At 33.1% G+C, this 26,911-nt stretch overlaps 1 protein-coding gene across 3 annotated transcripts in view; it reads left to right on the top strand.

Annotated features, from left to right (window-relative positions):
• LOC114331801 (hrp65 protein-like) overlaps positions 1–26,911 on the top strand; it is a 121,437-nt gene that overhangs the window by 69,184 nt on the left and 25,342 nt on the right. For all 3 annotated transcript variants that reach the window (XR_007696557.1, XR_007696556.1, XM_028281463.2), the window contains exons 5-6: positions 4,038–4,207; positions 5,332–5,574. Coding sequence is in view for 1 of the 3 variants with exons in the window: in XM_028281463.2 (XP_028137264.1) it covers positions 4,038–4,207; positions 5,332–5,574 (413 nt within the window). In the remaining 2 variants the exon portion in view is untranslated. The remainder of the gene's footprint in view (positions 1–4,037; positions 4,208–5,331; positions 5,575–26,911) is intronic.

The following is a 26,911-nucleotide window of genomic DNA, read 5'->3' as shown; positions in this document are numbered from 1 at the left end:
ACTGTGGAGTGGTCGTAGACTTGGCTAATCAGATTAGCCGTGATTGCAGCGATATGCTCGCGAAGTTCAGGCAACAAGTTGAGCAACAGAGCAGTCTGAATAGACAAGATGTTCTTTGTTTCTGTAGGGAGTTCGAAAGGGGGGAATGATCTTTCGATCGTAAGGACCGGCGTATTCAAGAATCGGTCTTACGTAAATAGTGTAAAGTTTACAGAATTACTGCATTGAAACTCTCGCAAAACACCTCCGAATAAGATATAGTCTGGAGTTCGCACGTTTACAAATAGAAGTAATGTGGTCGGACCACGTTAGACTGCTGTTTACGATATCACCGAGGTGGTTCTAGGTATACTATATTTTTTGCCCTACCGACTTTTATAACCGAGTTACAGGGTGTTATATCGATATTGCCAATTTCTTTCCTAAGCCATAACTTTAGAACCACCCTGTATATTGTTTTGATATTTGGTACACATGTGTCTCATCCAAAACCCAAACGACCGACATACTAATTAAAAGAAAAATTCAGGTCCGGATTAACAAAAAATTATAAAATAATTGTGACCTTAAAACAACACCCTGTATATTGAAATTCTGAAAATCTGTTTGCATATTTGAAAAGAGCACAAAAACTAAGTCTAATCGTTCGCTTAAATTTTTCGGCCAGACAAATTTATGACTTTAATTTTGAAATTATATTGAATTGTTTAAGAACTCTGACATTAATAAGCAGGTATTATTAACTTTTAATTATAAATTATTAAAGCCATTGAATAAATGCTCATTTTAAAATTAATCAATACTTATTTACCACATTGGAACGACCCAACAATTATTAATCACAAGAAAAATCCAGGTCCGGATTAACAAAAAAACATAAAGTAATTGTGATCTTAAAACAACACCCTGTATATTGAAATTTTCAAAATTTGTTTGCACATTTGAAAAGACCACAAAAATCTGAGTTTATCGGTTTGCTTTAATTTTTTGTGAAGGAAATTTAATGACTTTAATTTTGAAATTAAATATATTGATACTTTTAAGAACACTGAAATTAAAAAGCAGATTTTTAATGCATTTTTAGCAATAAATTATTAAAGTTATTAAATAAATACCCATTTTAAAAATAATCAATACTTATTTACGACATTCGAACGACCCACTTACAAATCACAACAAACATTCAGGTCCGGATTAACAAAACAATATAAAGTAATTGTAACCTTGAAACAACACCCTCTATATTGAAATGTTCAAAATCCGTTTGCACATAGGTATGAAAAGAGCTCAAAAACTAAGTTTAATCGTTCGCTTCAATTTTTTGGCCAGACAATTTAATGAATTTAATTTTGAAATTATGTCGAATTTTTTAAGAACTCTGGGAACTCATAATAAAAAAATCGATATAATTTCAAAAGTAATGTCATTAAATTGTCTGCACAAAAAATTAAAGCAGGACATTAAACTTAGTTTTTCGTGCTCTCTTCAGGTGTTTTTTCAAGGGTACAATTACTTTGTATTTTGTTGTTAATACGTACCTGGATTTTTCTTGTGATTAGTAAGTGAGTCCTTCTAACTCAGTAAATAATAACTGATTATTTTTAAAATTAGTATTTATTCATTAACTTGAATGATTTATTATTAAAAGTGCTTTATAAACCTGCTTATTAATTTCAGGGTTTTTAAAGTTTTGAATATATTTAATTTCAAAATTAAAGTTAATAAATTTTTGCACAAAAATCAAAGTGAACCGATAAACTCGGATATCTGTGGTCTTTTCAAATGTGCAAACAAATTTTGAAAATGTCAATATACAGGGTGTTGTTTCAAGGTCACATTCTTTATGTTTTATTCAAGGTTACTTTATGTTTTTTTGTTAATCCGGACCTGTATTTTTCTTGTGATTAATAATTTGGTCTTTCCAATGTGGTAAACAAGTGTTGATTCATTTTAAAATGAGTATTTATTCAATAACTTTAATAATTTATAATTAAAAGTTAATAATACCTGCTTTTTAATGTTGAGTTTTTAAACAATTCAATATAATTTCAAAATTAAAGTCAAAAAATTATCTGACCGAAAAATCGAAGCAAACCAGTAGACTTAGTTTTCTGTGCTCTTTTCAAATATGCAAACAGATTTTCAAAATTTCAATATACAGGGTGTTTTTTTAAGGTCACAATTACTTTATAATTTTTTGTTAATCCGGACCTGGATTTTTCTTGTGCTTAGTATGTCGGTCGTTTGGATTTAGAATGAAACATATGTATACCAAATATTAAAAAAATATACAGGGTTGTTCTAAAGTTAGGGCTTAGGAAAGAAATGAGCAAAATCGATAAAACACCCTGTAACTCGGATATAAAAGTCGGTAGGGCAAAAAATTAAGTACACCTAGAACGGCCTCGGCGACCTCTATTCACCATTGAAGTATTTCCGTTTCCCAATGAAACACCCTGTATAAGCTTTGTATAGCCTGCCTCAATTTGTGTTCAATATTTTTCTTCGTTCGAGACTTTCCCATACTTTATATTGTGAAACATTTATCGAATGCTTTTTGTCCCTCTAACTTGTATCCATATGGAAAACTTTTTTATTATTAATTTTACGAAAAAAAGTTATTCCTCATAAAAAGCTCTGCATGGTCCAAAACCTAAGATTTAACCATCAAATATCAAATTTTTTGAATATTATACGAGGTATGTCAAAAAGTTTGAATTTCACTCAAGAGTAAAGTAGCTTTATTTTTTACAATATTGAAAATTACTATTATGAAAAGTTGTTTGGAATTAAAAACTGTATTCTAGTATGCAATTACATCCTTCTAATTGAATTTTTTTTTTTAATTATGGATAACTAACATTATTTTCAGTTATTTTAATTCAGATAACTCTTTTATTATTAATTTTACGAAAAAAAGTTATTCTTAATGTTTAATAACATTTTCTATGAAAGATTAATAATTTTTCCGTTATTTGAGCTCAATCTTTGCATAAATTTACGAAAAACAAAAAATTCGTTTTCAATGACTCATAAGCTGCTTAATATTATCAACAAAATTTAATTAAAACTGATTAGTTTCTTTGTTTTTTTTTATAAGCTTCGATTTTAATAGGGATGATTTTTTCCTGAAAATGCGTAACTTTCGAGTTATTCGCGAAGAACTATTGAAAAACGTGTTTTTTTTGGAATGTTCAATCGCGAATAACTCAGAAATTATTAAGTTTAGTAAAAAATTTTTTTCTACATTTTCTTCGTAAAATTCATTTCTCTACCGATTCCCGGTGTCATTTTGAATTTTAAATTTCCACCCCCGAGAAAGGGTGGCATTCACCCTCTGGGAGATACATTGGCACCAATTCAGGTTTGTTATTTGCATCATTTTGAGCTACTGTCAAAATTTCAAACAAATCCATGAAGGCCTTTGGAATTGCAAGATTCTAGAATTGTAAGATTCTTGAAAGTAAGATTGTACACAATGTCACTTTTAAAAACTAATTTTTATTGTACTAAGGGGAACGGAGCAAAATACAAAATTTTGACGTATGTCAAAATTTTCAATGTGTTTTAAATGTATTCATTTTTTCGAATCCTCAAAAAACGTAATACATATTTTTGAAAAATTTAAACGCTGAATGAAAGATTACATTATTACCGAGGGTCGAAAGTCCCTGAAAACTTCTATAATGTTTATTTTTAATGAATTACCAGGGTGAAAATAAAAGAAAATTTAGTGTGATTTTTAACTGCAAATATTTCATTCAAAAGAAACTTTTTATTTATTCTAAGGGACTTTCGACCCTCGGTAATAAAGTAGTCTTTCATTCTGCGTTTAAATTTTTCAAAAATACCTACTTTTAGTTTTCTCAGGATTAGAAAAAAATTAATACATAAAAACCACATTGAAAATTTTGACATGCGTCAAAATTTTGCATTTTGCTCCGTTCCCCTTAAGTAAATTAGAAAAAGTACAAATACCTTAAGAAATTTTATGTAATAAAAATATAACAATAAAATACATAAATAATATCTTATAGGACCAAGATTTGCAACAAAAGGAAGTTTTGAAGAGGATTATGGAGTGCGTTGGAAAGAACTGTATAGTATACATAGACAAAAGGAATTAGCTTTAAAGATGGACTTCAATTTGGAAGTAGAAAAACTGCAAGCACAGATAGAGTATGCAAAGTACGAATACGAAACTGAAGTAAGTTCTAGAATATTGTCTTTCTTTGCCTTTTATGCTATTTAACGTTTATATTCAAGGTCACTAGATACCATCTTTTGCCCATATTTTCCTTATCTTTATCTTTTTCTTTTTAAACACTGTGACATGATTTTTTAGTGGTACATGCGTCGACAGTGGCGCATCAAACTTTTCAATTATATGGACGGGATAAATAAAATAAAAGATATCCACCCTCACTCCCAGAATTCATTTTTTTTTAAGTTTTATGTGATTAAAAATAAGACTCAGCGTAATTTCAACCCACCACCCCCTTCCTCCTTCCTTCATCATCAAAAACTTCATTTTTCGTTTTTTTTTTTAGGTGGGATGCAGTCAATTTTAAAATTCTCACAATCATAGTTGAGGCTCTTACAAAACATGTCTATTTTTTATAGATATAGGTTGAGTATACATAACATCAATTTTTTTTATTTTTTTTTTTGGAAAAACGCGTATAACTTTTTTTTTGGAGATGGCTGCAGGTCTAATTTTTTTTCATTTTGTGTATTTTACCAAACACTATATTTCTATTTTTTTTCCAGATTTTTCTGTAAGGTTCGACACCTTTAAAAATTTATAAAACTGTTTCTTTAGGGGAGTTTTAAAGGGGGAAAACCGCTCACTACGAATACAGTTACCAGCGAAATATCTCTTCAATACATAGTTCCTTCGCCCCAGCAGGTTCCGACTCAATCCGTCGCATCACTTCTGTTTGAGTTCCTTTTCAGTTCAGTACACTGAGTTGAACTGATTTCATGTTTTTCGGCTTTCTTCTTAAATACACTCGACGGGCCTCCTTGGATCCATCGGGGTGGAAGTGGATCTTGAGGGATTGCGTTGGTATTTATGCGCGTTCGGTCCTCTGCTGATAAGCTGCTGAATTCCGGGCGGAAGGCATATCCTTACAACTTCAGCCTAGGACTCTAGTTCTATTATTTGGTATTGGGCTTCATTAAAATCTTGTCTGGATCTTCAGATTCTTTTGTTTTCATTTTTATTAAAATAGCTTATATATTTTTATGGTTATGATTTCTATCTATACTGAACGTAACTACTGAAACTCTTTATGTTTTATAAATATGTATTTAAACATATATTTACAGGAATTAAGAAATACGCTTCGAATGAGAGAAATGAACAAAGAAAAACAAAAAAGAGAATGGGAGATGAAAAAACGTCAATTCGAAGAAGAGCGTCAACGCACCGAAGAAAATATGAAACGAAGTCAGGAAGGAATAGATGCTCGAGTACATCGAGAGCAAGAAGATATGAGAAGAATGCAAGAGGAGAATAAACTATATTTGCAGGCACACAACCTTGATTCGATTCTGGAAATGCAGGAGAAAGTAAGTGATTTTTAATAATTAATATTCCACGTGAATTAACCTTCAAAATATTAACCTCAAAAAACATTTTCTGTTACCAACCGATACTGTACTCATATAAGTCCATTTACTTACGGTTTTTGCTCCAGATTTTAAAGAACTGCTTGAATTGACATGAAATTTGGCATGCACATAGCTAACATGTCAAAGAAAAAAAGTGATAATGTGCCGATGTGTATTTTTGTTATGGGGACCAGTTTCACCCCTTCTCGTGGGTGAAAAATATATACGTTTCAAATAATTCCGGAAGTGGGTAAACTTACTAATAATAACCAAGATAATATCTTGCAAATATACTATGTTCTATTTTCTATCGAGTTTTTTCACTTAGTCAATACTTTTCGAGCGAGATATTTTTGAGCGAATATGTTCATTTTTCAACAAAAACAAAAAACACGTTTTTAGTCGGTTTTTCATAAATAACTAAGAAAGTTACTATTTTATCGAAAGAAACAGTCTTGGCAAAAATATAGCTTACAAAAATGTGAAAAAATTGGTATACGTGTGAGGTCAGTAGACCCTGTATAAGCAGAGTTGTAGTTAATGAAAAATAGGCTCTTATTCGTCAAATTCCAAATCGAATATTTCAACTTGAAATAGTAAAATAAAGGAGCAATTTTCGGGAAAAACCCATCACAACTTTTTAAATGTGTTTAAAAAAAGCCTTATTTTGTTTTTTAAAAAAGTTTCTGGCATTAAAAGTTCAAACGCTAAAAATAAAGTATGTCCCATTGTTTTTGGCTAAAAATATCGTGAAAATCACCTCCTAATTAACATCCTAAATAAAATTAATCGTTACCGCTTCACAAGTTATGTATTGTTTGATATACAATGATGAGCGCGCTAATAACCAGCAAAATAGCGCAAAAGATGGAAAACATATTTATTTGTGAAATAAGGGATGAAACTAGTAGAGGTGGGAAAGGACATCGCACACATCTTATGGAAAATATAATGTCACTCAAATTCAATAAAACTTATACGAATAGATTCGTTTTAAAGTAACGGTCAAATCTTATCATTGCGCCAACTCTTAATTACGTAAAATTACGGCGCAAATTGCAATTCAAGTTTATCGAAATCACATTTTTTGAGTCACTAAAAGTGTCAGTTACCATCACTATTGCTCTGGGTGCTATTCAAAAGAGCTTAAAACCCCGGCTGGGCCTAAGCGGATTAGTGAAACTAATCCGCTGATTTATGGAGTACCGACAATTTGGGTGTTTTAAAATATTTTTTCTCTCTTTAACTTATGCACGTACCCATTTGATTTCAGATTTATTTATATCAATTTCTGCTCTTATTATTGAAAATATAGAGTTGGCGCAATGATAAGATTTGATCGTTAATTTAAAACGAATCTATTCGTATAAATTTTATTGAATTTGAGTGACATTATATTTTCCATAAGATGTGTGCGATGTCCTTTAGCGATAGAAACCTATAAATTTACATTATATTGATTCTTTCATACCTTTAGACGTATCGGACAAGTTTGGCAACTACTTCTCTGATAGTGACAGTTTTAGTTTTTTACTCCTCTGATAGGTAAGTCTAAAGGTGGGAAAGAATCATTATAATCATAGGCGCCCATACCTATGGGCAGGGGGGCCGTGTACACCCCTGGCTTTTCGGGAGGCCGTGCCACCCCTAAAAATTTTTATATGGGCGCCCATGAATATTATGTAAATTTATAGTTTTCTATCGCTAAATTTCCCACCTATACTAATTTCATCTATTTTTATCTCAAAACGTAATATGTTTTCCATCTTTTGCGTAATTTTGCCGGTTATTAGCTCGCTCATCACTGTATGATCTGTAAGTTTCATCTTTCTAAAGTAGGTACCTATTTTTGGAACAAATTGGTTTTAAAGTAATCTTTTTTAAAAAGTCTAAGTTTTCAGTCTAATGGCATATAAAGCAACATAATGCTACTCTACTCTACACCCCACCAGAATGAAAACAATGGGAACCTTCTCTGGTTACACCTCCGAGGCTTCTACAATTTGCAAGCCATACGGATGCCGAGACTAAGGAAGATGAGGGAATTTTACAATATATAATTCACGTCCCATCTGCTCAGCGCGGTAAAGTTCCAACGAGAATAGTTCCCTTTGTACTCCAAACAGAGTAAAGTAAATCAAAAATGAATAACCATTTTCAATGTCGTTGCAACACGAAACTACAGCCGCGCGATATTCTAGTCCAATCAGAGAGTGCCGCAAGCACCTCTACCGGTTTCGAAACTTATTAGTCTCTCATCGCGCGGCTGTAGTTTCGTGTTGCAACGACATTGAAAATGGTTATTCATTTTTGATTTAATTTACTCTGTTTGGAGTACAAAGGGAACTATTCTCGTTGGAACTTTACCGCGCTGAGCAGATGGGACGTGAATTATATATTTTAAAATTCCCTCATCTTCCTTAGTCTCGGCATCCGTATGGCTTGCAAATTGTAGAAGCCTCGGAGGTGTAACCAGAGAAGGTTCCCATTGTTTTCATTCTGGTGGGGTGTAGAGTAGCATTATGTTGCTTTATATGCCATTAGACTGAAAACTTAGACTTTTGATAGCAGTTGCCGCTAGGGCATCTATGCCATTTCGTTCGTTGCGATCCGTGACTGCACGCTGGGGTTTGTTTTGGTTGGATCAGGGAGAGCAGCATATGTGCCTCCTGATGAGAGACTAATAAGTTTCGAAACCGGTAGAGGTGCTTGCGGCACTCTCTGATTGGACTAGAATATCGCGCGGCTGTAGTTTCGTGTTGCAACGACATTGAAAATGGTTATTCATTTTTAATCTTTTTTAATTTTTAATTTAAAAAAATGCCTTTTCTCAAAATAATTTAAAAGTGATACCTACCAACAATCTTAAAGAATAAAAAAATGTAGGTTTTAGTTTTTTAAATGGGTTCGACTGTATTTAAAATTGCATTCACTCGTGACATGCACTCGTTCAAGCTCTTTCAACTACAGGCCTTTCAAAAATAAGCACTTAGAACAGATGAAACTTACAGATCATACATAAAAATACATAAGTAAAGTAACTTTTTGTGAAGCGGTATTATTTTCATTTGGGATGCTAATTAGAGAGTGAATTTCACGATTGATTTACCAAAAAAGGGGACCAACTATATTTTGAGCGTAACTTGCTTACTTTTGTTGGTAGAAAGTTTTTTAAAAAACATGAATAAAGCTGTGTTTACACAATTTAAAAAAGATGTGATGAGTTTTCTCCGAAAACTGCTTCATTTTTTGGTTATTTCACGTTGAAATATTCGATTTGGAATTTGACGAAAAGGAACCCATTTTTCATTAGCTACAACTCTGCTTCGCTGGGCCTACAAATCTCATGTGTACACCATTTTTTTCCCTCTTTTATCAGCTATATTATTGCTAGGGACTATTTTTGATAAAATACTTAATTTTTGAAAAATCCACAAGGAAAAAGGTTTCCTGTAGTTGGTTGTATACCATATAACACAAAAAACAGTAAAATCCTGTATAAAAGGTATATTTAAAATCCCTCAAAAATGCCACATCAAAATCACAACATAACTAGTTTTCGACTGGTTTACCAGTCATCATCAGTGCTTACGTGCAATGTACATGCTAACCACCAAGATATTGTTTAACAAAAATATGTGGTCAAAGCCCAGTAAAAGTTGTGCGTCAAGGAAACATTGGTTTAAAATATTACATTAAGCTAGGATGTTTAAAATATTTGGCTAATCTGCCCCAGGTAACATCTGAGCTGTGGATTTGACTTGTTCACATGTTTAAAGTATGACGGCACTTGCCGACTTTTACTGGGCTTTGACCCACATATTTTTGTTAAACAATATCTTGGTGGTTAGCATGTACATTGCACGTAAGCACTGATGATGACTGGAAAACCAGTCGAAAACTAGTTATGTTGTGATTTTGATGTGGCCCTTTTGAGGGATTTTAAATATACTTTTATACAGGATTTTACTGTATTTTTTACTTAATTTTTGAGTTATTTGCGAAAAACCGTCTAAAACGTTTTTTTTATTGAAAAATGAACACATTTACTCGCAAATATCTCGAAAAGTATTGAGTTAGTCAAAAAACTCTATTAGTCGGAGAGATAGAAGCGGATTTTGTGCGTGATAAGTAATATGGAAAAACTATACGGGGATATGTTGAATTAGTTGTGTACATGACTTTCACCAACGGCCGGAAACCAGAGTTGGGGCCGAGGGTAGTTATAAGGGGGTCAAAGTCGCGGATTTTATTATTTTTTTATGACGCTCATGATCAAGATAGTGCACCAAAATTTGGGAATAAGTAGGTCATGACGTAACTAAGTAAAAGCTCTAGGGGCGGAACGCTGCGTGGCCAACAAAGGGGTGGGGGTAGGGGTGAATATAAAAAATATAAGGGGTTTTTTGCGACGTTCGTGATTGAGGGAGTACACCAAAATTTGAGAATAAGTAGACCATGACATAAATAGAAGATTTATAATATCTAATCATCAAAGGGCAACTACACGATAAAGTTGTCGAAATATTTCGGAATATATTTTAGTCATATTCTTTCGATTTAAAATTATTTAGATTTAATTTAAATACAGAATTAAACAAGTAATTGGACTTCGTAAATTTTCACCCAAAGTAATCGAAAGTAGAACTGGAAGTCGATATTTGAACAACAGAAATGACTTCAAAACCGGAAATAAAGATTCAAACTCAACTTTCAATACGCTTCGATTGATGTGTTACATGTACCGGGTGTCCCAATAAGAATGGCTCTCGGCCATATCTCAGGAACGGTTTATAGTAGAGCTTTGAAATAAAAAATTTTATAACAAAAGTTGCCTCAGGAAAAGCCCGGAAATTATTTTCATAATTGTGGGTCCACCGCTAGAGGGCGTAATTGAATATCAAAAATAAAAAAATCTAAATTTTACAAAATTTTCCTAATGAAGGGGCACTGGAAATCCGATTATTGTATTCTTCATCAAATTCTGCGCATATTTGATTTAACAAGTTTAACTCTACCTTTGCAAATAAGAGGTGGGGGCGAGTGGGAACCTTGTTATGAAAAAATGGCTGTAAGTCCGGTTCTGCTAAATCAAATTTTGAAAATTGGGTCTTGTTGAAGACAGATCTTTTTCTTCAATGTAAGCGTGATAATTTTGAACCATCCTAATAAGTAATAAGCCAGCTGGGAGGCGTTATTTAATTTTTTTCAGAAATCTAGTTTTCTTTGGAAAATATTAAATACAAGTATGCATTTTTAATCATACTTTATAAAATTAGATTAAATTAGCAATAAAAAAGCGAAAACCGCATGTCGATACCTTTTGTCTATCTCAAGATATCTCGAGAAACATGTAAATTTTATACATAACTGTTACTATCACCGGTAAACTAATAGTATAGTATAGTTGATCCAAAAGATGGCATAACCCAGACATCCAAAGTGAAAGTTATCCTTCAACACCAAATTGTTCTATATCGTCCACACAATGTCCAGAAAAAAGTCACACCATTTTGAGCGTCGGGTTTGGGGGGGGGGGGGAGAGGGGGGAGAAATCGATAAATTCGTAGTTTTTTAAGTTTTTCGCAAATATTTCTAAAACTATGCGGTTTAGCATGAACAACCTTCTATACAAAATTGTTCTACATTAAATTTGAAAAAAAAAAGGCCCTATGCATAATCTTTCTAAAATGAATGGTTCCAAAGTTACGGAGGTAGTATAGTATAACTGGTCCAAAAAAAGGTCTAACCCAAACATCCAAAGTAAAACTTTTCCTCCAACACCAAAATGTTCTATACGGTCCACATATTGTTCAGTAAAAAGTTACACCATTTTGAGCGTCCGGTTTGGGAGGGAGATGGGAGAGAAGCCGGCAAATTCGATTTTTTTTTTAAGTTTTTCGTCAATATTTCTAAAACTATGCTTTAGCGTAAACAATGTTATATACAAAAATATTCTACATGAAATTCAAAACAAAAAATGTTTTATACATAATTGTCATAAAATCAACGGTTCCAGAGTTACGGAGGGTGAAAAGTCGAGGTTTTCGATACTTTTTATATTTTTTGGGCAATATTTATGCTATAACTATTCCAAAAACCCAGACATCCAAAGTGAAAGTTATCCTCCAACACCAAATTGTTCTATATGGTCCACATAATGTTCAGAAAAAAGTCACACCATTTTGAGCGTCGGGTTTGGGGAGGAGAGGGGGGAGAAATCGGTAAATATAAAAAGTACCGAAAACCTCCACTTTTCACCCTCCGTAACTCTGGAACCGTTGATTTTATAACAATTATGTATAGAACCTTTTTTGTTTTAAATTTTAAGTAGAACATTTTTATATAGAACATTCCTTACGCTAATGCATAATTTTAGAAATATTGACGAAAAACTTAAAAAAACTACTAATTTACCGATTTCTCCCCCATATCCCCCCCAAACCGGACACTCAAAATGGTGTAACTTTTTACTGAACAATATGTGGACCATATAGAACAATTTGGATGTCTGGGTTAGGCCTTTTTTTGGACCAATTATACTATACTATTGACGAAATATTGACGAAAAACCTAAAAAACTACGAATTTGCAGGTTTCTCCCCCCTCTTCCCCCAAACCCGACGCTCAAAATGGTGTGACTTTTTTCTGAACATTATGTGGACCATATAGAACAATTTGGTGTTGGAGGATAACTTTCACTTTGGATGTCTGGGTTTGGGTCTAACTATACCATACTATAAGTTAATGAAAAGTAGTGTGCTGTGGAAAAAAACAAAATAACATTTTCCAGATGTCAACGTATAAAAATATAATTAATTAAAACAACAATATAAAGAGAAACAATACTATTAAAATTAAATATAACACAGAACAAAAAGAAGTACTTAGTGACTACCTAAATATTCAAATTGTTGCCCATCATACACTACTCTAGAATACATTATCCAGAGAATACTAAACGCCATTCAAAGCATATCGAGAGCAGAAATTGAGACTGCTGTTCAATCTACTCTTGAAAGAGTAAATGTTTGCAACGAAAATGATGGGCAAAAATTTTAACGTTTATGTCATCACTAAATAGTTGTTTTTATTTCTTTGTAATAGGGCTTTTCAACGATTCTCATTTGTTTCGAGCCTCTGTCATATGCCGTATACTCCGTGTATAATATTAATATACGAGATATGAACGAGGCTCGAAACAAATGAGAAGCGTTGAAAAGACCTAATATACGTTGACAGCTGGAAAATGTTTCTTTGTTGTTTCCATAGCACACTACTTTTAATGAATTATTTCGTTTACGGTGACAGTAACAGTTATGTTTTAAATTTACACGTTTTGTATGATATCTCGAGATAGAAAAAAGATATTAACATGCGGTTTTCCCTATTCTGTTGCTAATTTTGTCTAATTTTGTAATATGGTATTAAAAATGCATATTTTTATTTAATATTTTCCAAGGAACACTAGATTTCTGAAAAAAATTAAATAACGCCTTCTAGCTGGCATATTACCCAGTAAGTTGGTTCGAAATCATAACTTTTACATTGACGAAAAAGATCTGTCTTCAACAAGACCAAGTTTGCAAAATTTGATTAAGAAGAACCGGACTCACAGCCAGTTTTTCATAACAAGGTTCCCACTCACCCCCACCTCTTATTTCCAAAGGTAGACCTAAACTTGTCAAATCAAATATGCGTAGAATTTTATGAAGAATACGACGATCGGATTTCCAGTGCCCCTTCATTAGGAAAATTTTGTAAAATTTAGATTTTTTAATTTTTGATATTCAATTACGCCCTCTAGCGGTGGTCCCACAATTATGAAAATAATTTCCAGGCTTTTCCTGAGGCAACTTTTGTTATAAAATTTTTTATTTCAAAGCTCTACTATAAACGGTTCCTGAGATATGGCCGAGAGCCATTCTTATTGGGACACCCGGTACTATTACTGCGACTATAATGGCACTTCTGGTTAGAACTTTTTAACCGGAAATGATATGATAAAAACCAAAATTTTATATTTGTTCTCATCTTGCTAAGGCACGTCGAATGGTATATCGCTTATACTATTTCGGTGACTTTAAAACGGTACTTACGGTTGCAACTCTAAAACCGGAAGTCCGATGTCAAATATCTCCCTTGGGTTATAAGATTTCATTCGACACCTCATTTGTCATTATATCTGTATTAATAACGGATGAGTTGTATTCGCGAGCGGAAAGACAGACGGACAGACAGTCATGAAACCAGAAATTTATATTTGTTCTCGTCTTGCGAGGCGCGTCGAATAATATATCACTTGTACTATTCCGGTGGCTTTCAAACAGTACTTCTGGTCGCATTTCTAAAACCGGAAGTTTTGTCAAATTTCTCACATCCTTGGATTATAAGCTTTCATTCGACACCTCAATTGTCATTCTACCTTGTATAGTGACGGAGGACTTAAATTTGCGGTAGGACGGACAGACAGACAGACAGCCTAGATCAAATTTCTCACCTTTAGTACCATCCTTATATTATAAGCTTTCATTTGACACCTCATTTGTCATTCTAGCTGGTATAATGACGGAGGAGTTGTGATCACAGACAGACAGACGGACGTGCATAATTCAAAGTTTTCACATTTTTTCAAAATTGGATGAAAACAATATAAATATATATAAGAATACTTACATAATGGTAGGGGAACCCAAGCGGGGATTTTTGCAGTTACTCGAGCTCGTCCGATTATGACATGGGGAGCAACCTTGTACCCTTACCATATATTGGATCTTAATACAGGTGAGTTCGTTAAGGGGGATCCGAAAAAAAATCTATCCTTAGGAAAACTGGAAATCGTCAGATTAAGGTAAGGTAAGTTAAGTACATGCTGGATAGTGTATATTTCAAAAATCTGACGGTTTGAGTGGGGCGTAAGGAAATGGCGTATGAGTCACAAAGTTTCACAAGGAAAAAGCGAATATTTCGAGAAAAACACGTCAGATTGAAAAACTAAAAAGTACATTTTCAATATTTTTAAAAATCTGTCGAATGATACTAAACACGACCCACCACGGAGAGGGTAAACTTAGAATTTTAAATAGGAACCCCGCGGTATTTCGCGAAATATACATCATATCGAAAAACTGCAAAATACACTTATTCAATATTTTTGAAAAATCTATCGAATGACACCAAACACGACTCCCCACGGAGGTGGGGTGGGAGGTTAGTTTAAAATATTAAATAGGAGCCCCTATTTTTTATTGCAGATTTGGATTCCTTACGTAAAAATAAGTACCAGACATTTTTTCGTATTATGGATAGATCGCGCTATAACCGGAAAAAACGTTTCCTGGAAACGAAAAATTAAATTAAAACATGGAAAGTCCCAACTTAAATGGAAAATTTTACTTAACTTTTTTTGGTGTTCGGACCTAATTTTCACAATCCAATAGGTCCCCAAAACGCTCGAGTGACTGCAAATTTAGCATACTTTCCTCCCTTACTATAATAAATAATATGTACATATTATGTACAAAGTACACGACACATTACTGTCTTCGGTGTGATATTGGTTGCCTACTCATAGAGTACACAAACAAATATTTTATTAGAAATTATTCTACTGATATATTTTTATTTCGGATATATATAACATTCCAAATTAATTTTATAACATAGAGAAGCAGTGAGCAACTAGAGAAAACTATTATCAACATTACATTTTTGATACCTACATGGATTGGCAAATATTGTCCGATATCCCTGAGACAAGTAGGTAGTCAAAAAATGCTCTAAATAGGTACATAGTTGAATAATCTTAAAATTTCAAATAAAGGTTGAAGTTTCTCATAGAGCTTTTCAACGTTTCTCATTTGTTTCGAGCCTCTATCATATGTCGTATAATCCGTGTATAATATTAATATACGACATATGGCAGAGGCTCGAAACAAATGAGAAGCGTTGAAAAGTCCTATTAATAGTTATTTATGATGTAAGTGTTAAAAGTACACGTTTAAGACACGCATGTGAAAGTTTTCAGAATGAGCGATAGCGAGTTCTGCAATTCACATGAGTGCCTTAAAAATGTACTTTTTAACACGCATATCATACAATATTTTTTCTATAAATGTAATTACAGGACAATATCTACAAAAACTTTTACTACTGACATTCCATTTTTATATTTTTTTGACATTACCTCAAAATTGCCTATACGGTCAATACGAACTGCAGTGCCTTAAAAATATTTTAAAGCACTAGTGCCTTAAGAGGAACCAGTAGCGATCAACAGGTAGCAAAAACGCGTTCCAAGATTGCGGCTGTAATTTTGAATATTTTTTCGAGATATTTGGCACACGTATTCGTAATATAATAAAGAATGGCGGTACAGAGCCCAATTTGAAAAATATATTTTTTATCCGATGCCTAGATGTTGTGTCATTTTGGAACTACTAATGAAATAAAAAATTTTAGTACTTCCAAACACAAAATCTAGGCATCGGATAAAAAAGTTTATTTGAAGAAAGTATATTTTTTTGTTCTTTTTAATGGCGGTACAGGCTCGTTTTTTTAATATTGTATTTAATTATAGAGTAATTTTCACATATTAATATATTTTTCAAATTGGGCTCTGTACCGCCATTCTTTATTATATTACGAATACGCGTCCCAAATATCTCGAAAAAATATTCAAAATTACAGAAGCAAAATCTTGGAACGCGTTCTTGCTACCTGTTGATCGCTACTGTTTCCTCTTAATGAATTTTACAGCGTCATGTTCCTCAAAACTTCTATACAACTAAGAGTTCTTGGACTATATTCTTAGGATTTTTCCCTCGAAACGTTGGTAATTTTTCTGGGTAGTTTTGAGACCATCTGTCTTCTCAAGCCCTAGTAAAACTTATTGGCAAGAATATTTTTCTTTTCTTCGCTGGCGTTGTTATCTTTAGTCAATAGCGAGCCTATACTAAATTTACAATCAAGATGAAGTAGAAATAAACAAACCAAGACACGTTAATGCTACTAGGAGCACTCCAGAATTATAATTTACAATGTATATACATTGTAAATCCAAATAATGATTTCCAAATTTTATACATTGTAAATTATGATTCGGGAGTGCTCCTAGTAGCATTAACGTGTCTTGGTTTGTTTATTTCTACTGCATCTTGAATGTAAATTAAGTATAGGTATATGAAGCTATCCACACCTTCCAGTTCTAAATTGTCAATTTTTGTTCTTCTAGGTGTCTGGTAGTTTAACCTAGTGCAACACGTATATTGGTTTTTTTCGGTATGTATATTTAAGGTAGGGCGAAATTTCGAAGGGTGATGTATCTATGGAATGTACATTGTACATGATAATATATTATTTCAATTGTTGTATATATCTTTATCATAATACTCCTGTACTGCCAATTGCAAATAACATTTACCATAACATTAACAATTAACATAAAACGTATGTTACCTACCGTGGTGGTGTTGATATATAGGTCAAAAATTAAAAAATGTTCAGAACGGCTGTTGGACGAGAAAAGTGTGAACCTTGTCCTTATTACAAAATGTTTACTATGATTAATTTCAAATTTACGTTGAAACAAAAAATGTTTTTTATATTCTTAAGAAAAAGGTTAAGAAGTACTACTTTCTTCGTTTCTGCCTGCATGGTCTAATCCTAAACATAAACATAAAACGTATCTTTGTAAAAAAAAACACAGAACACGCAAAAAAATAAAAGCAAACTTCAAACAAAAATCACTTTATACGTTGTAATTTGCACTTGATTGAGCAACTAAATAATATTGGGTATTCTTTCCAAGGGGTTCAATTATAGCAAGTAAACCTCATTAATCTCACACTATACACTCGTAGCGATATGTGAAAGGATGTCGTGCATAAATGTGGACCCGGTTCAATGAAAAATGCACATTGTATTGGACTGTAGTATATTTTTGAATATGATGTATTTCAGTCGATAAGCATTTTCGTCTCTTTGATTAACTGTTCTTATCCCAGCATTTCTCTTAATCGAAAGTGGTTTCAGTTAAATTGGCTAACATTTTTCAGAGGTAGATTTGGCCATGCTGATCAAAAGACTGATCATTGCCCCAAGACTCAAAACTCAATTGTTTCTGAGTTACAGAGTCTCAAAGTGTCGATTTTTAATCTACTTTAGTCCAATGTGCCGTCCCACACATTCAAAATACGACGTCTGAACCTCATTAAAGAAGAATAAGAGATCTGAATGACACTTCTTAACTTTCCTCTGCTAAAAAAATAACTGGGACATCCTAGGTAAAATCCAATAAATGGTTAGTCTGAGGTCAGTCTGCTAGTGATGTAGTCCATTCTTTCACGGTTTTTGCTCTAAATTTTAAAGTACCGCTTGGATTGACATGAAATTTGGCATACGCATAGCTTACAAGTCAAAGAAAAAAAGTGATATTGTGCCGATGTGTGCCTTTGCCCTGGGGGTGACTTTCACCCCCAATTGGGGGTGAAAAAATATAAGTCTAAAATAAGTCCGGAAATTAATAAACTGACTAATTTTAAGTAACTTTTGTTCTATAGAGCTTTTTCGCCAAGTCAACACTTTTCGAGTTTTTTTGTGAGTGGTTCATTTTTCAACAAAATAACTACATTTTTAGACGGTTTTTCGCAAATAACTCAAAATTTTCGCAAAATTTTCGTAAAAAAATTGGTGTATGCGTTAGGTCTCTGGACCTCGTAAAACCAGAGTTATAGCCAATGAAAAATAGTTTCATATTCACCAAATTTCAAATAGAATACTTCGAAGTGAAATATCCAAAAAATTAAGCACTTTTTGGGGACAACCGATTATAACTTTTTTAGTGTTTAAAAAAAGCTTTATTTATGTTTTTATAAAAAGTTTCTAGCATTAAATTTAAGCAAGGTACGCTCAAAATAAAGTTGGTCGCTTTTGTTTTGGCAAAAAAAATCGGGAAGACCACCCCCTAATTAGCAACTTAAATGAAATTTATCGTTACCGCTTCACAAATTATTTTACTTATATTGTGTTTATAATATGATCTGTAAGTTTCATCGATTCAAATAGTCCTGTCGCCAGGGGGGGTACAACGGCCTCCTTAATTCAGATGGACTTACCCAAGTTTTTTTTATATATTTTGACCCGTAGAACACGAATTTTTGGGTAACAGTCGATCCGGATGTCGATAAGGTTGTTATAAACAAAGAACTTGAGGAATCACATAACAGCGATTTTTCGCAAAACAAAACATTTTTTTGTATTTTTTGGGCCATTCTAAGCAAAAAATGGTCCTACAAGTTTTTTCGCACAGTTTTCGAGATAAACGAGGTTGAACTTTCAAAAAATCGAAAAAGTGCAATTTTTGAACCGGAATAACTTTTGATTAAAAAATAAAATAGCAATTCTGCTTACTGCATTTGAAGGTTCAAGTCAAATTCTATCGGTTTTGATTATTTACATTGCTAAATATTAAGTTTTTATTTGTTAAACAAAGCTATAAACACATAGTGTTTCCCGTGCCCAGTGCATGCGTTTTAATGTACGTAATATACGTAGAAATTCTGTATGCGCGCCTACTCGTTCGATTTCAAACCACAGAAATGCATTGAAAACATCATCCAATCACTTTGTGTTTATAGCTTTGTTTAACAATAAAAAATTAATTTTTAGAATTGAAAATAATCAACACCGATAGAATTTGACTTGAACTTTCAAATGCGGTAAGCCGAATTGCTATTTTATTTTTCAATCAAAAGTTATTCGGGTTCAAAAATTGCAATTTTTCGATTTTTTGAAAGTTCAACCGCGTTTATGTCGAAAACTATGCATCCTACGAAAAAACTTGTAAAAACATTTTTTGCTCAGAATGACCCAAAAGTACAAAAAAATGTTTTGTTTTGCGAAAAATCGCTGTTATGTGATTCCTCAAGTTCTTTGTTTATAACAATCTTATCGACATCCGGATCGACTGTTACCCAAAAAATTCGTGTTCTACGGGTCAAAATACATAAAGAAAACTTGGAAAGTCCATTTGAATTAAGGAGGCCGTTGTACCCCTACTGACGACAGGACTAAAAGTGCTTATTTTGGAAAAAATTTGATTTTAAAGTAAAATTTTTAAAAAATTTAATTTTGAAAAATATGATTTTTTTCAAAATAACTTAAAAATTGTTAGAGATACCAAAAATCTCGTGAAACAAAAAAGTCAGCATTGCTTTTCTGAATATCGTGTATTTTTTTGTTTTTCTGTTAGACAAAAATTGATTGAGATTTGGTGTTTCTAAATTTGCATACAATCGTGATGAGTGACTCGTTCAACCCCTTTTAACTACAGCCCTTTCAAAGATAAGGACTTTGAACCGATGAAACTTACAGATCATATAAACAATACATACACGGATCAAGAAACTTGTGAAGTCGTAACGATTAAGTTCATTTGAGATACTAATTAGGGGGCGATTTTCCCGATTTTTTTACCAAAAAAAAGGGACTAACTTTATTTTGAGCGTAACTTGTTTACTTTTGATGCTAGAAATTTTTTTTGTAAAACAAAAATGAAGCTTTTTTAAACACTTTAAATAAGTTGTAATGAGTTTTCCCTGAAATATGCTTCATTTTTGGTTATTTCACGTTAAAGTATTCCATTTGGAATTATCCATTTGGAATTATCTATCTTTAATTAGCTATAACTCTGCTTCTACTAGGTATAGAGACGTGATATATACACCATGTTATAAAAAAATTTACAGGCTATATTTTTGCTAAGAATATTTTTTCGACAAAATACTTACTGTTGTTCTGAAGCTATTTCCTTGTGGCATTTTTATAATTACGTATTTTTTATGGGAAATAAGCCACAATTTTACTAAAAAATGAATTTATATATATATTTATATATATATAATTTATTTAATTAAATAAATTATTAGAAGAATTTTTTTACTTAGCAACAACATGTTTGTTTTATTTTAATAGTATTTTGTATTTTGACAACGAAACCCGATTTGGGCTTCGAAACGTTAATAAATTCATTTTTTAGTAAAATTGTGGCTTATTTCCCATAAAAAATACGTAAAAATACTTACTATTTGAGTTATTTGTTAAAACCGTATAAAAGCGTGGTTATTTTGTTGAACAAATGAACATATTCACTGGCAAATAACTCGAAAAGTATTCACTTAGTGAAAAAACTCTATAGAACAAAAGTTACTTAAAATTAGTCAGTTTATCAATTTCCGGACTTACTTTGGACGAAAACTTTTTCACCCCCAAGAGGGGGTGAAAAGCACCCCCGGGGCAAAAGCACATATCGGCACAATATCACTTTTTTTCTTTGACTTGTTAGCTATGTGTATGCCAAGTTTCATGCCAATCCAAGCCGTTCTTTAAAATTTAGAGGTTTTGAAATATTTTACCGTTAAAGAACGGACTAATGTTGATTATAGTGACTTTCGAGTATTCGTTACAAATCGTTACTTTTGTATAAAGTAATCATTTACAGTATTCGTTACTTTGATTACTTTTGTTACTTTTGTATTTGAGGACCGGTAATCATATCGAGAATCGCATTTCTCAGTACATATTTTGTATTAGTATTAATAGGATACTTTGATTACTATGATTACGCTTGTATTTGAGTATCGGTAATCATATCGAGAATCGCATTTCTCAGTATTTCCTGTAATTATAAGATTCGATATAACAACGACCTTCACCGATCTATTTAATGGATAGAAATTAAATGATATGTAATTGTTCTGTCATTATTGCTCCACAATATCAGTAATCTCGAGTAATCTGTTTGCATCAATTAAGTGCCAAAAACAAACCCTCGAAACTCTAGATGACGTACCTTAGCAGTAACCCTGGGCACCCAGGTGCTTCGGAGGTCGGTTCTGATTGCATATTCGTGTTCAGTGACCCCACATACCCCGAAATAAGAAAATATGACCCTTAATATACTGGTTTTAACATGTTTATGCATTTTGTGATGTGTTTTATACACTTTAATGAATGACAACAAATTGAGTAGTAAGGACGGCGAGAGACGGTTCCCCAATAGGAAGACGATCAGTGGGAAGACCAAAGACCACGAAAAAGACGGAATGACAACTTACTGGAGGCACATTGAAAAACAGACAGAGTAATGTTTATATAAAAAGAAGAAGAAGAGAAGAAAATGTAATAATGCACTTCCACCTATTTTTCTATTGTAGACTTTTTCCAGACGTCATCCTAATCCTAAATACAATGCAAAAAGTTGCAAGTCTTTATGTACCTACTATATTTAAAAATAGGTTTATTCCTGTGTTTTTAGTGTTGCCCTGGTCTAATAAAAACAGTGCCATACCTACATGTAAAATTAAAGTTGATGATCATAGTCTAGAAATATTATCATTTCTACATAATATTTTCCTGTCAATCTAAGCTATTTTTTTCTAGGCCTGATAAGAATATTGTGTATTTATTAAAAAAATCTAATGTGTTGCATTTTTATTTTCAAAGGAACTAATATCTGTAAAATTCTGTGAAGTATCTACCTCGACAAATCGTATAGACATCTGTTTCTGGGTGCATGCTTTGTTAAATGATATACCTCCCTCTGTTTCAGCTACTTCTCAGCACCCTGTAATCCTGTAAAACTCTTCATAACTTTCGCCCTTCATAGATACAATTTTAGTTAACTGTACTGATATCGAACACTCGTGGAATACCGGTCCGACTTCGATATCAACCGATTGTAGATACAAATGATACAATACTCAAAATAGGTACTCGCTCTGATATGATTGGTACGAAGTAATCAGAGTAATCAATGTAATCAAAATAACGATTTACCTCTCTGTATAGTAATCGTTACTTTCGGTATTCGTAAGTAACGAGTACTTTGTAACGAATAGTTACTTTTTCAACATCACTACAGTCTGCCACTTCTCGTTTCACACCCACAGTCCCCATCACCCCTTTATGGCATTTTAAATGCAACGGTTCCTCAAAACATATGCCAAAATACCGTATATTTATTTTTCATTATCTAAGGTACAAGAGCAAACTTTATTTATTATTTATGGACTTTCTGCTTAATTTCCGATGTATACAAACAGAAAATATTTACTAAATAACAGACTCAAAAAAATTTTTTGTTGACCTCTGTAATACTTGTTACTTTGAGAATATGTTATATTCCTTTTTGGTTATGTTGACTGCTTTTTCAGGAAAGAAAAACTGCGTGTTTAATAACAAAAAAGCTTTGTCTTTAATAACAAAGAATAATTTTTAATTAGGCCAGATCAACTAGTGCCAGCTGGTGCTCTTTATAATGACGGGCGTTCTATTCGATATATTATCGAATATATGCTTGGCGTTTCGCGAAGTATAGCTATATATTTCGCTTTCAAGAAGACTTGCACAGGGAATACCAAGGTCTAACAATAAAACACTGAAAACGTTTGTTTTCTATACTTCCACAAAATTTATTATAACTATGTGACTACAGCTGTTTCGGCAGAGTGCCTTTCTCAAGTGATTTAGTTTACTATGTGTTTGCCTTTTTAAAGTTTTTAACTGGAGAGGTTGAGGAGTGGGGAGCTATTTGTCTCGAGTTGGTCATTCAGAATTATATCTGTATTTTTTGATTTATTGTCCATAGGTTCTAATAAAGATAGCTTAAGGCTTTTATTTTGAATATGCAGAATTTGAAACTCTTCATTAAAAGAATGATTATGATCTAGAAGGTGAAGTGCGTATGTAGAAGTGTCTGTTCTTCTATTGTTGAAAGCCCTTTTGTGTTCTGCTATCCGTTTGTCAAACGTTCTGCCAGTTTGACCGATATAAGTTTTCGGACAGTCACCACAAGTTAGTTTGTAGACACTACTCTGTAGCTGTTTTCTCTTTCGGCTCTTATTGTTCTTAATATATTTGCTTAAGTTGTTGTTAGTTCTGAAAGCTGGTGTTATTACTTTATTTTTTATGTATATGGCTATTTTTGTTGTTATAGATACATACAGATACACAAAAAAGAAAGGAATAACACCAGCTTTCAGAACTAACAACAACTTAAGTAAATATATTTAAGAACAATAAGAGCCGAAAGTGAAAACAACTACAGAGTGGTGTCTACAAATTAACTTGTGGTGACTGTCCGAAAACTTACATCGGTCAAACTGGCAGAACCTTTGACAAACGGATGGCAGAACACAAAAGGCTTTCAACAAAAGAAAAACAGACACTTCTACATACGCACTTCACCTTCTAGATCATAATCATTCTTTTAATGAAGAGTTTCAAACTCTGCATATTCAAAATAAAGGCCTTAAGAGCTATCTTTATTAGAATCTATGGAAATTAATAAATTAAAAAATACAGATATAATTCTCAATGACCAACTCAAGACAAACAGCTCCTCACTCCTCAACCTCTTCAGTTAAAGACTTTAAAAAGGCAAACACAGTAAACTAAATCACTTGAGAAAGGCACTCTGCTGAAACAGCTGTAGTCACATAGTTATAATAAATTTTGAGGAAGTATAGAAAACAGACGTTTTCAGTGTTTTAGGTCGTCCGCACATGGGTCGATCGAAGACACGTCTCGAAGTTCGCGCGTCTTGCTCGTCTTGTACGGACCCTGCGGCACAGCGATTGCTCTCCGCACACTTGTCGATTCAGTTTGTTCACATCTTCCAACTAGGAAGAACGCATTTTTTATATATCAACCAAAATGACTATTTCGATCTATGAAAAGTACGGTATTGTTACATTTTTATTATAATTTGGATACAAAGAGCATTATACTGAGGAGGACATTTTTCTTACTTTCCCAACGAATTTTATATGAAACACCTAGAAACAGAAGTTCAATGTTTTCAGAATTTTATATTACAAACAATATATTTCCACAAAGTTAATAGGTAGTACTACAATCAACGAACATAACATGCACCGATCTTTAAATAAAAGTAAAATTTCATTCAGCCCAAAATACAACAAAAATCGAAGGAAACAAATAAAATAAACTACCTATATGACTGGAAACGTGCGTCTCACTCGAACTTTCTCGTGCACTACGGATCGCAAGCGACGAGAGTCGTACAAGACGAGGAGATTTGCAAATTTGGAAACGCTCCGTGTACGGAGCTCAATGCCACAACGAAGGAACTTTACTGGCGGGGAGATACCTACGTGACTGGAATCGAGTCGAGTAGTTCGAGCGTCGCCCCATGTGCGGACTGCCTTTTATTGTTAGATAAAATGAACTTCCATCAAGTAACAGTCGACTCCGTCAATACCAAGGTCAACAAACACAGCGAAATTCGGTTTTTTATACTTCAATTGCTTCGATAGAAGACAGTTACTGCTACAGCTTTGACTAGGAGACTGGCAGATGCTCATGGTACCTACAATAGCTTCACCTGCAAACGTGCATCTTCTTCTTCTTTAAGTGCCCTGTCCGTATTTAGACGTTGGCCGTCATCATGATTAAAAGTTCCTGAAACATTTCTCTGTCTGCCGCTGTGCGAAATAATTCTTCTACTGTGGAACCACACCGTTGTCTAATATTACGCAACCACGAAAGATTTCTTCGACCATTCTATCTTTTCCTCCACTTTTCCTTGTATTATAAGGCGAAGTAGATGGTATTTAGGTCCTCTAATTATATGGCCGAAGTATTCTGTTTTACTCCTCTTTATGGTGTTTATGGACGTTTACGTTCATGGTGTTTACGTTCTGGGGAGAAGATCAAGATGACGATCACCAACTAGATGGTCCGACCAAATAAAGAGTTCAGCTGGAAATTTATTCTGCGAAGCTCTTAGAGCAGCTGAAGATAGAGACCAATGGAGAAACATTGTTAGGAATATTGGAAGAAATCACGATCCTCAGTAATGAGGAAACGACAAGAGAGAGAGATGGTGTTTATGAGCAGACGTTCTGAATTCATCATTTGGTGACAACGTACGTTGAAGATTAATAGAACAAAATTTAACTATCATCTTAGTACCTGCTACCGGCCTTTTATTAAACGCAGCTCATCGAAGACAATGCCTGGAATTCTGTCGTTCTCATGCAGATTGGGATATTATGTGAAAGTTTGGAGAAAAGTTCTGTTTACAGACAAATCTAGTTTTACGAGATATTTACTTGATCGCCGCCAAAGAGAGGGAAGAAGTCTTCGAGAACGCTATGCTCAATATTGCTTAAGTCCTAGAGTACAATTTGGTGGTGGAGGTATAATGATATGGAGTGACATTTTTTGGAAGCACATATAGATCTTGTTATGCTGGAGACAGATGATCTTAGTGCTGATAGGTATATTAGGGAATGGCTGGAAGAATGTTACCCTATATCACTTATATGCATTTAGCGAGGTCCTCGATTTTTGACTCTTCGCTTCGTTATCGAACGTATTCGCTTCGTATCTGTTTAGTGTAGTGTACAGCGAATGATCGATAACGAAGCAACAAGAAGCGATCGATAACGATACGAACAAGAAGCTGTCTTAAGAATAAATAATTTAAACACCAATAAAATAAAAATTAAAAAGATGCGTTAGACAGGGCTGTGTCTTGTCGCCATCACTGTTTAATGCATACTCAGAAGAAATATTCAAGAAAGCATTAGAAGATGAAGTTGCAGGCATAAAAAAATGGCCTACCCATATATGAAATTAGATACGCCAATGATACAATACTAATAGCAGAAACTATTACAGATCTACAAAGAATTTTAGATAAGGTTGTTGCAACGAGTGAAGAATTTGGTCTGTCACTAAACATAAAGAAAACGAAATTCATGGTTATATCAAAGAAAAATATAGTTGTTCTGAAGCTATTTCCTTGTGGCATTTTTATGATTAACTATTTAGATGGGAAATAAGCCACAATTAAATTGAAAAAATAATTTTATTAACGTTTCGACGCCCAAATCGGGTGTCGTTGTCAAAATACAAAATACTACTAGATTAAACAAAAATGTTGTTGCTAAGTAAAAAAATTCTTCTAATAATTTATTTAATCTGACTCATTTATATTGGAAATTCAGACGTATATTATACATTTTAAAGTAGAAGACTTTAAAATGATATTGCCAATATTTATGAGTTGCGTTCCTGGGACGACTTTATTAAAAGATTATATAAAAAAATATTAGAAACATAAATCTACACGTAAATAATAAGACGATAGAACGAGTTCAGAATTATAACTATTTATTGACAAACATTAGTGAAACAAACGATTATACCAAAGAAATCCGATTTACATAGAATAGAAAAGGCTAGAAGTGCATTCACTAATATGAAA

This window comes from Diabrotica virgifera, chromosome 2 (genome assembly GCF_917563875.1).
Source record: "Diabrotica virgifera virgifera chromosome 2, PGI_DIABVI_V3a".
Classification (NCBI taxonomy): Eukaryota; Metazoa; Arthropoda; class Insecta; order Coleoptera; family Chrysomelidae; genus Diabrotica; species Diabrotica virgifera.
The sequence above is the reverse complement of the archived record's forward strand: the minus strand, read 5'-3'. Positions and strand labels throughout refer to the sequence as shown.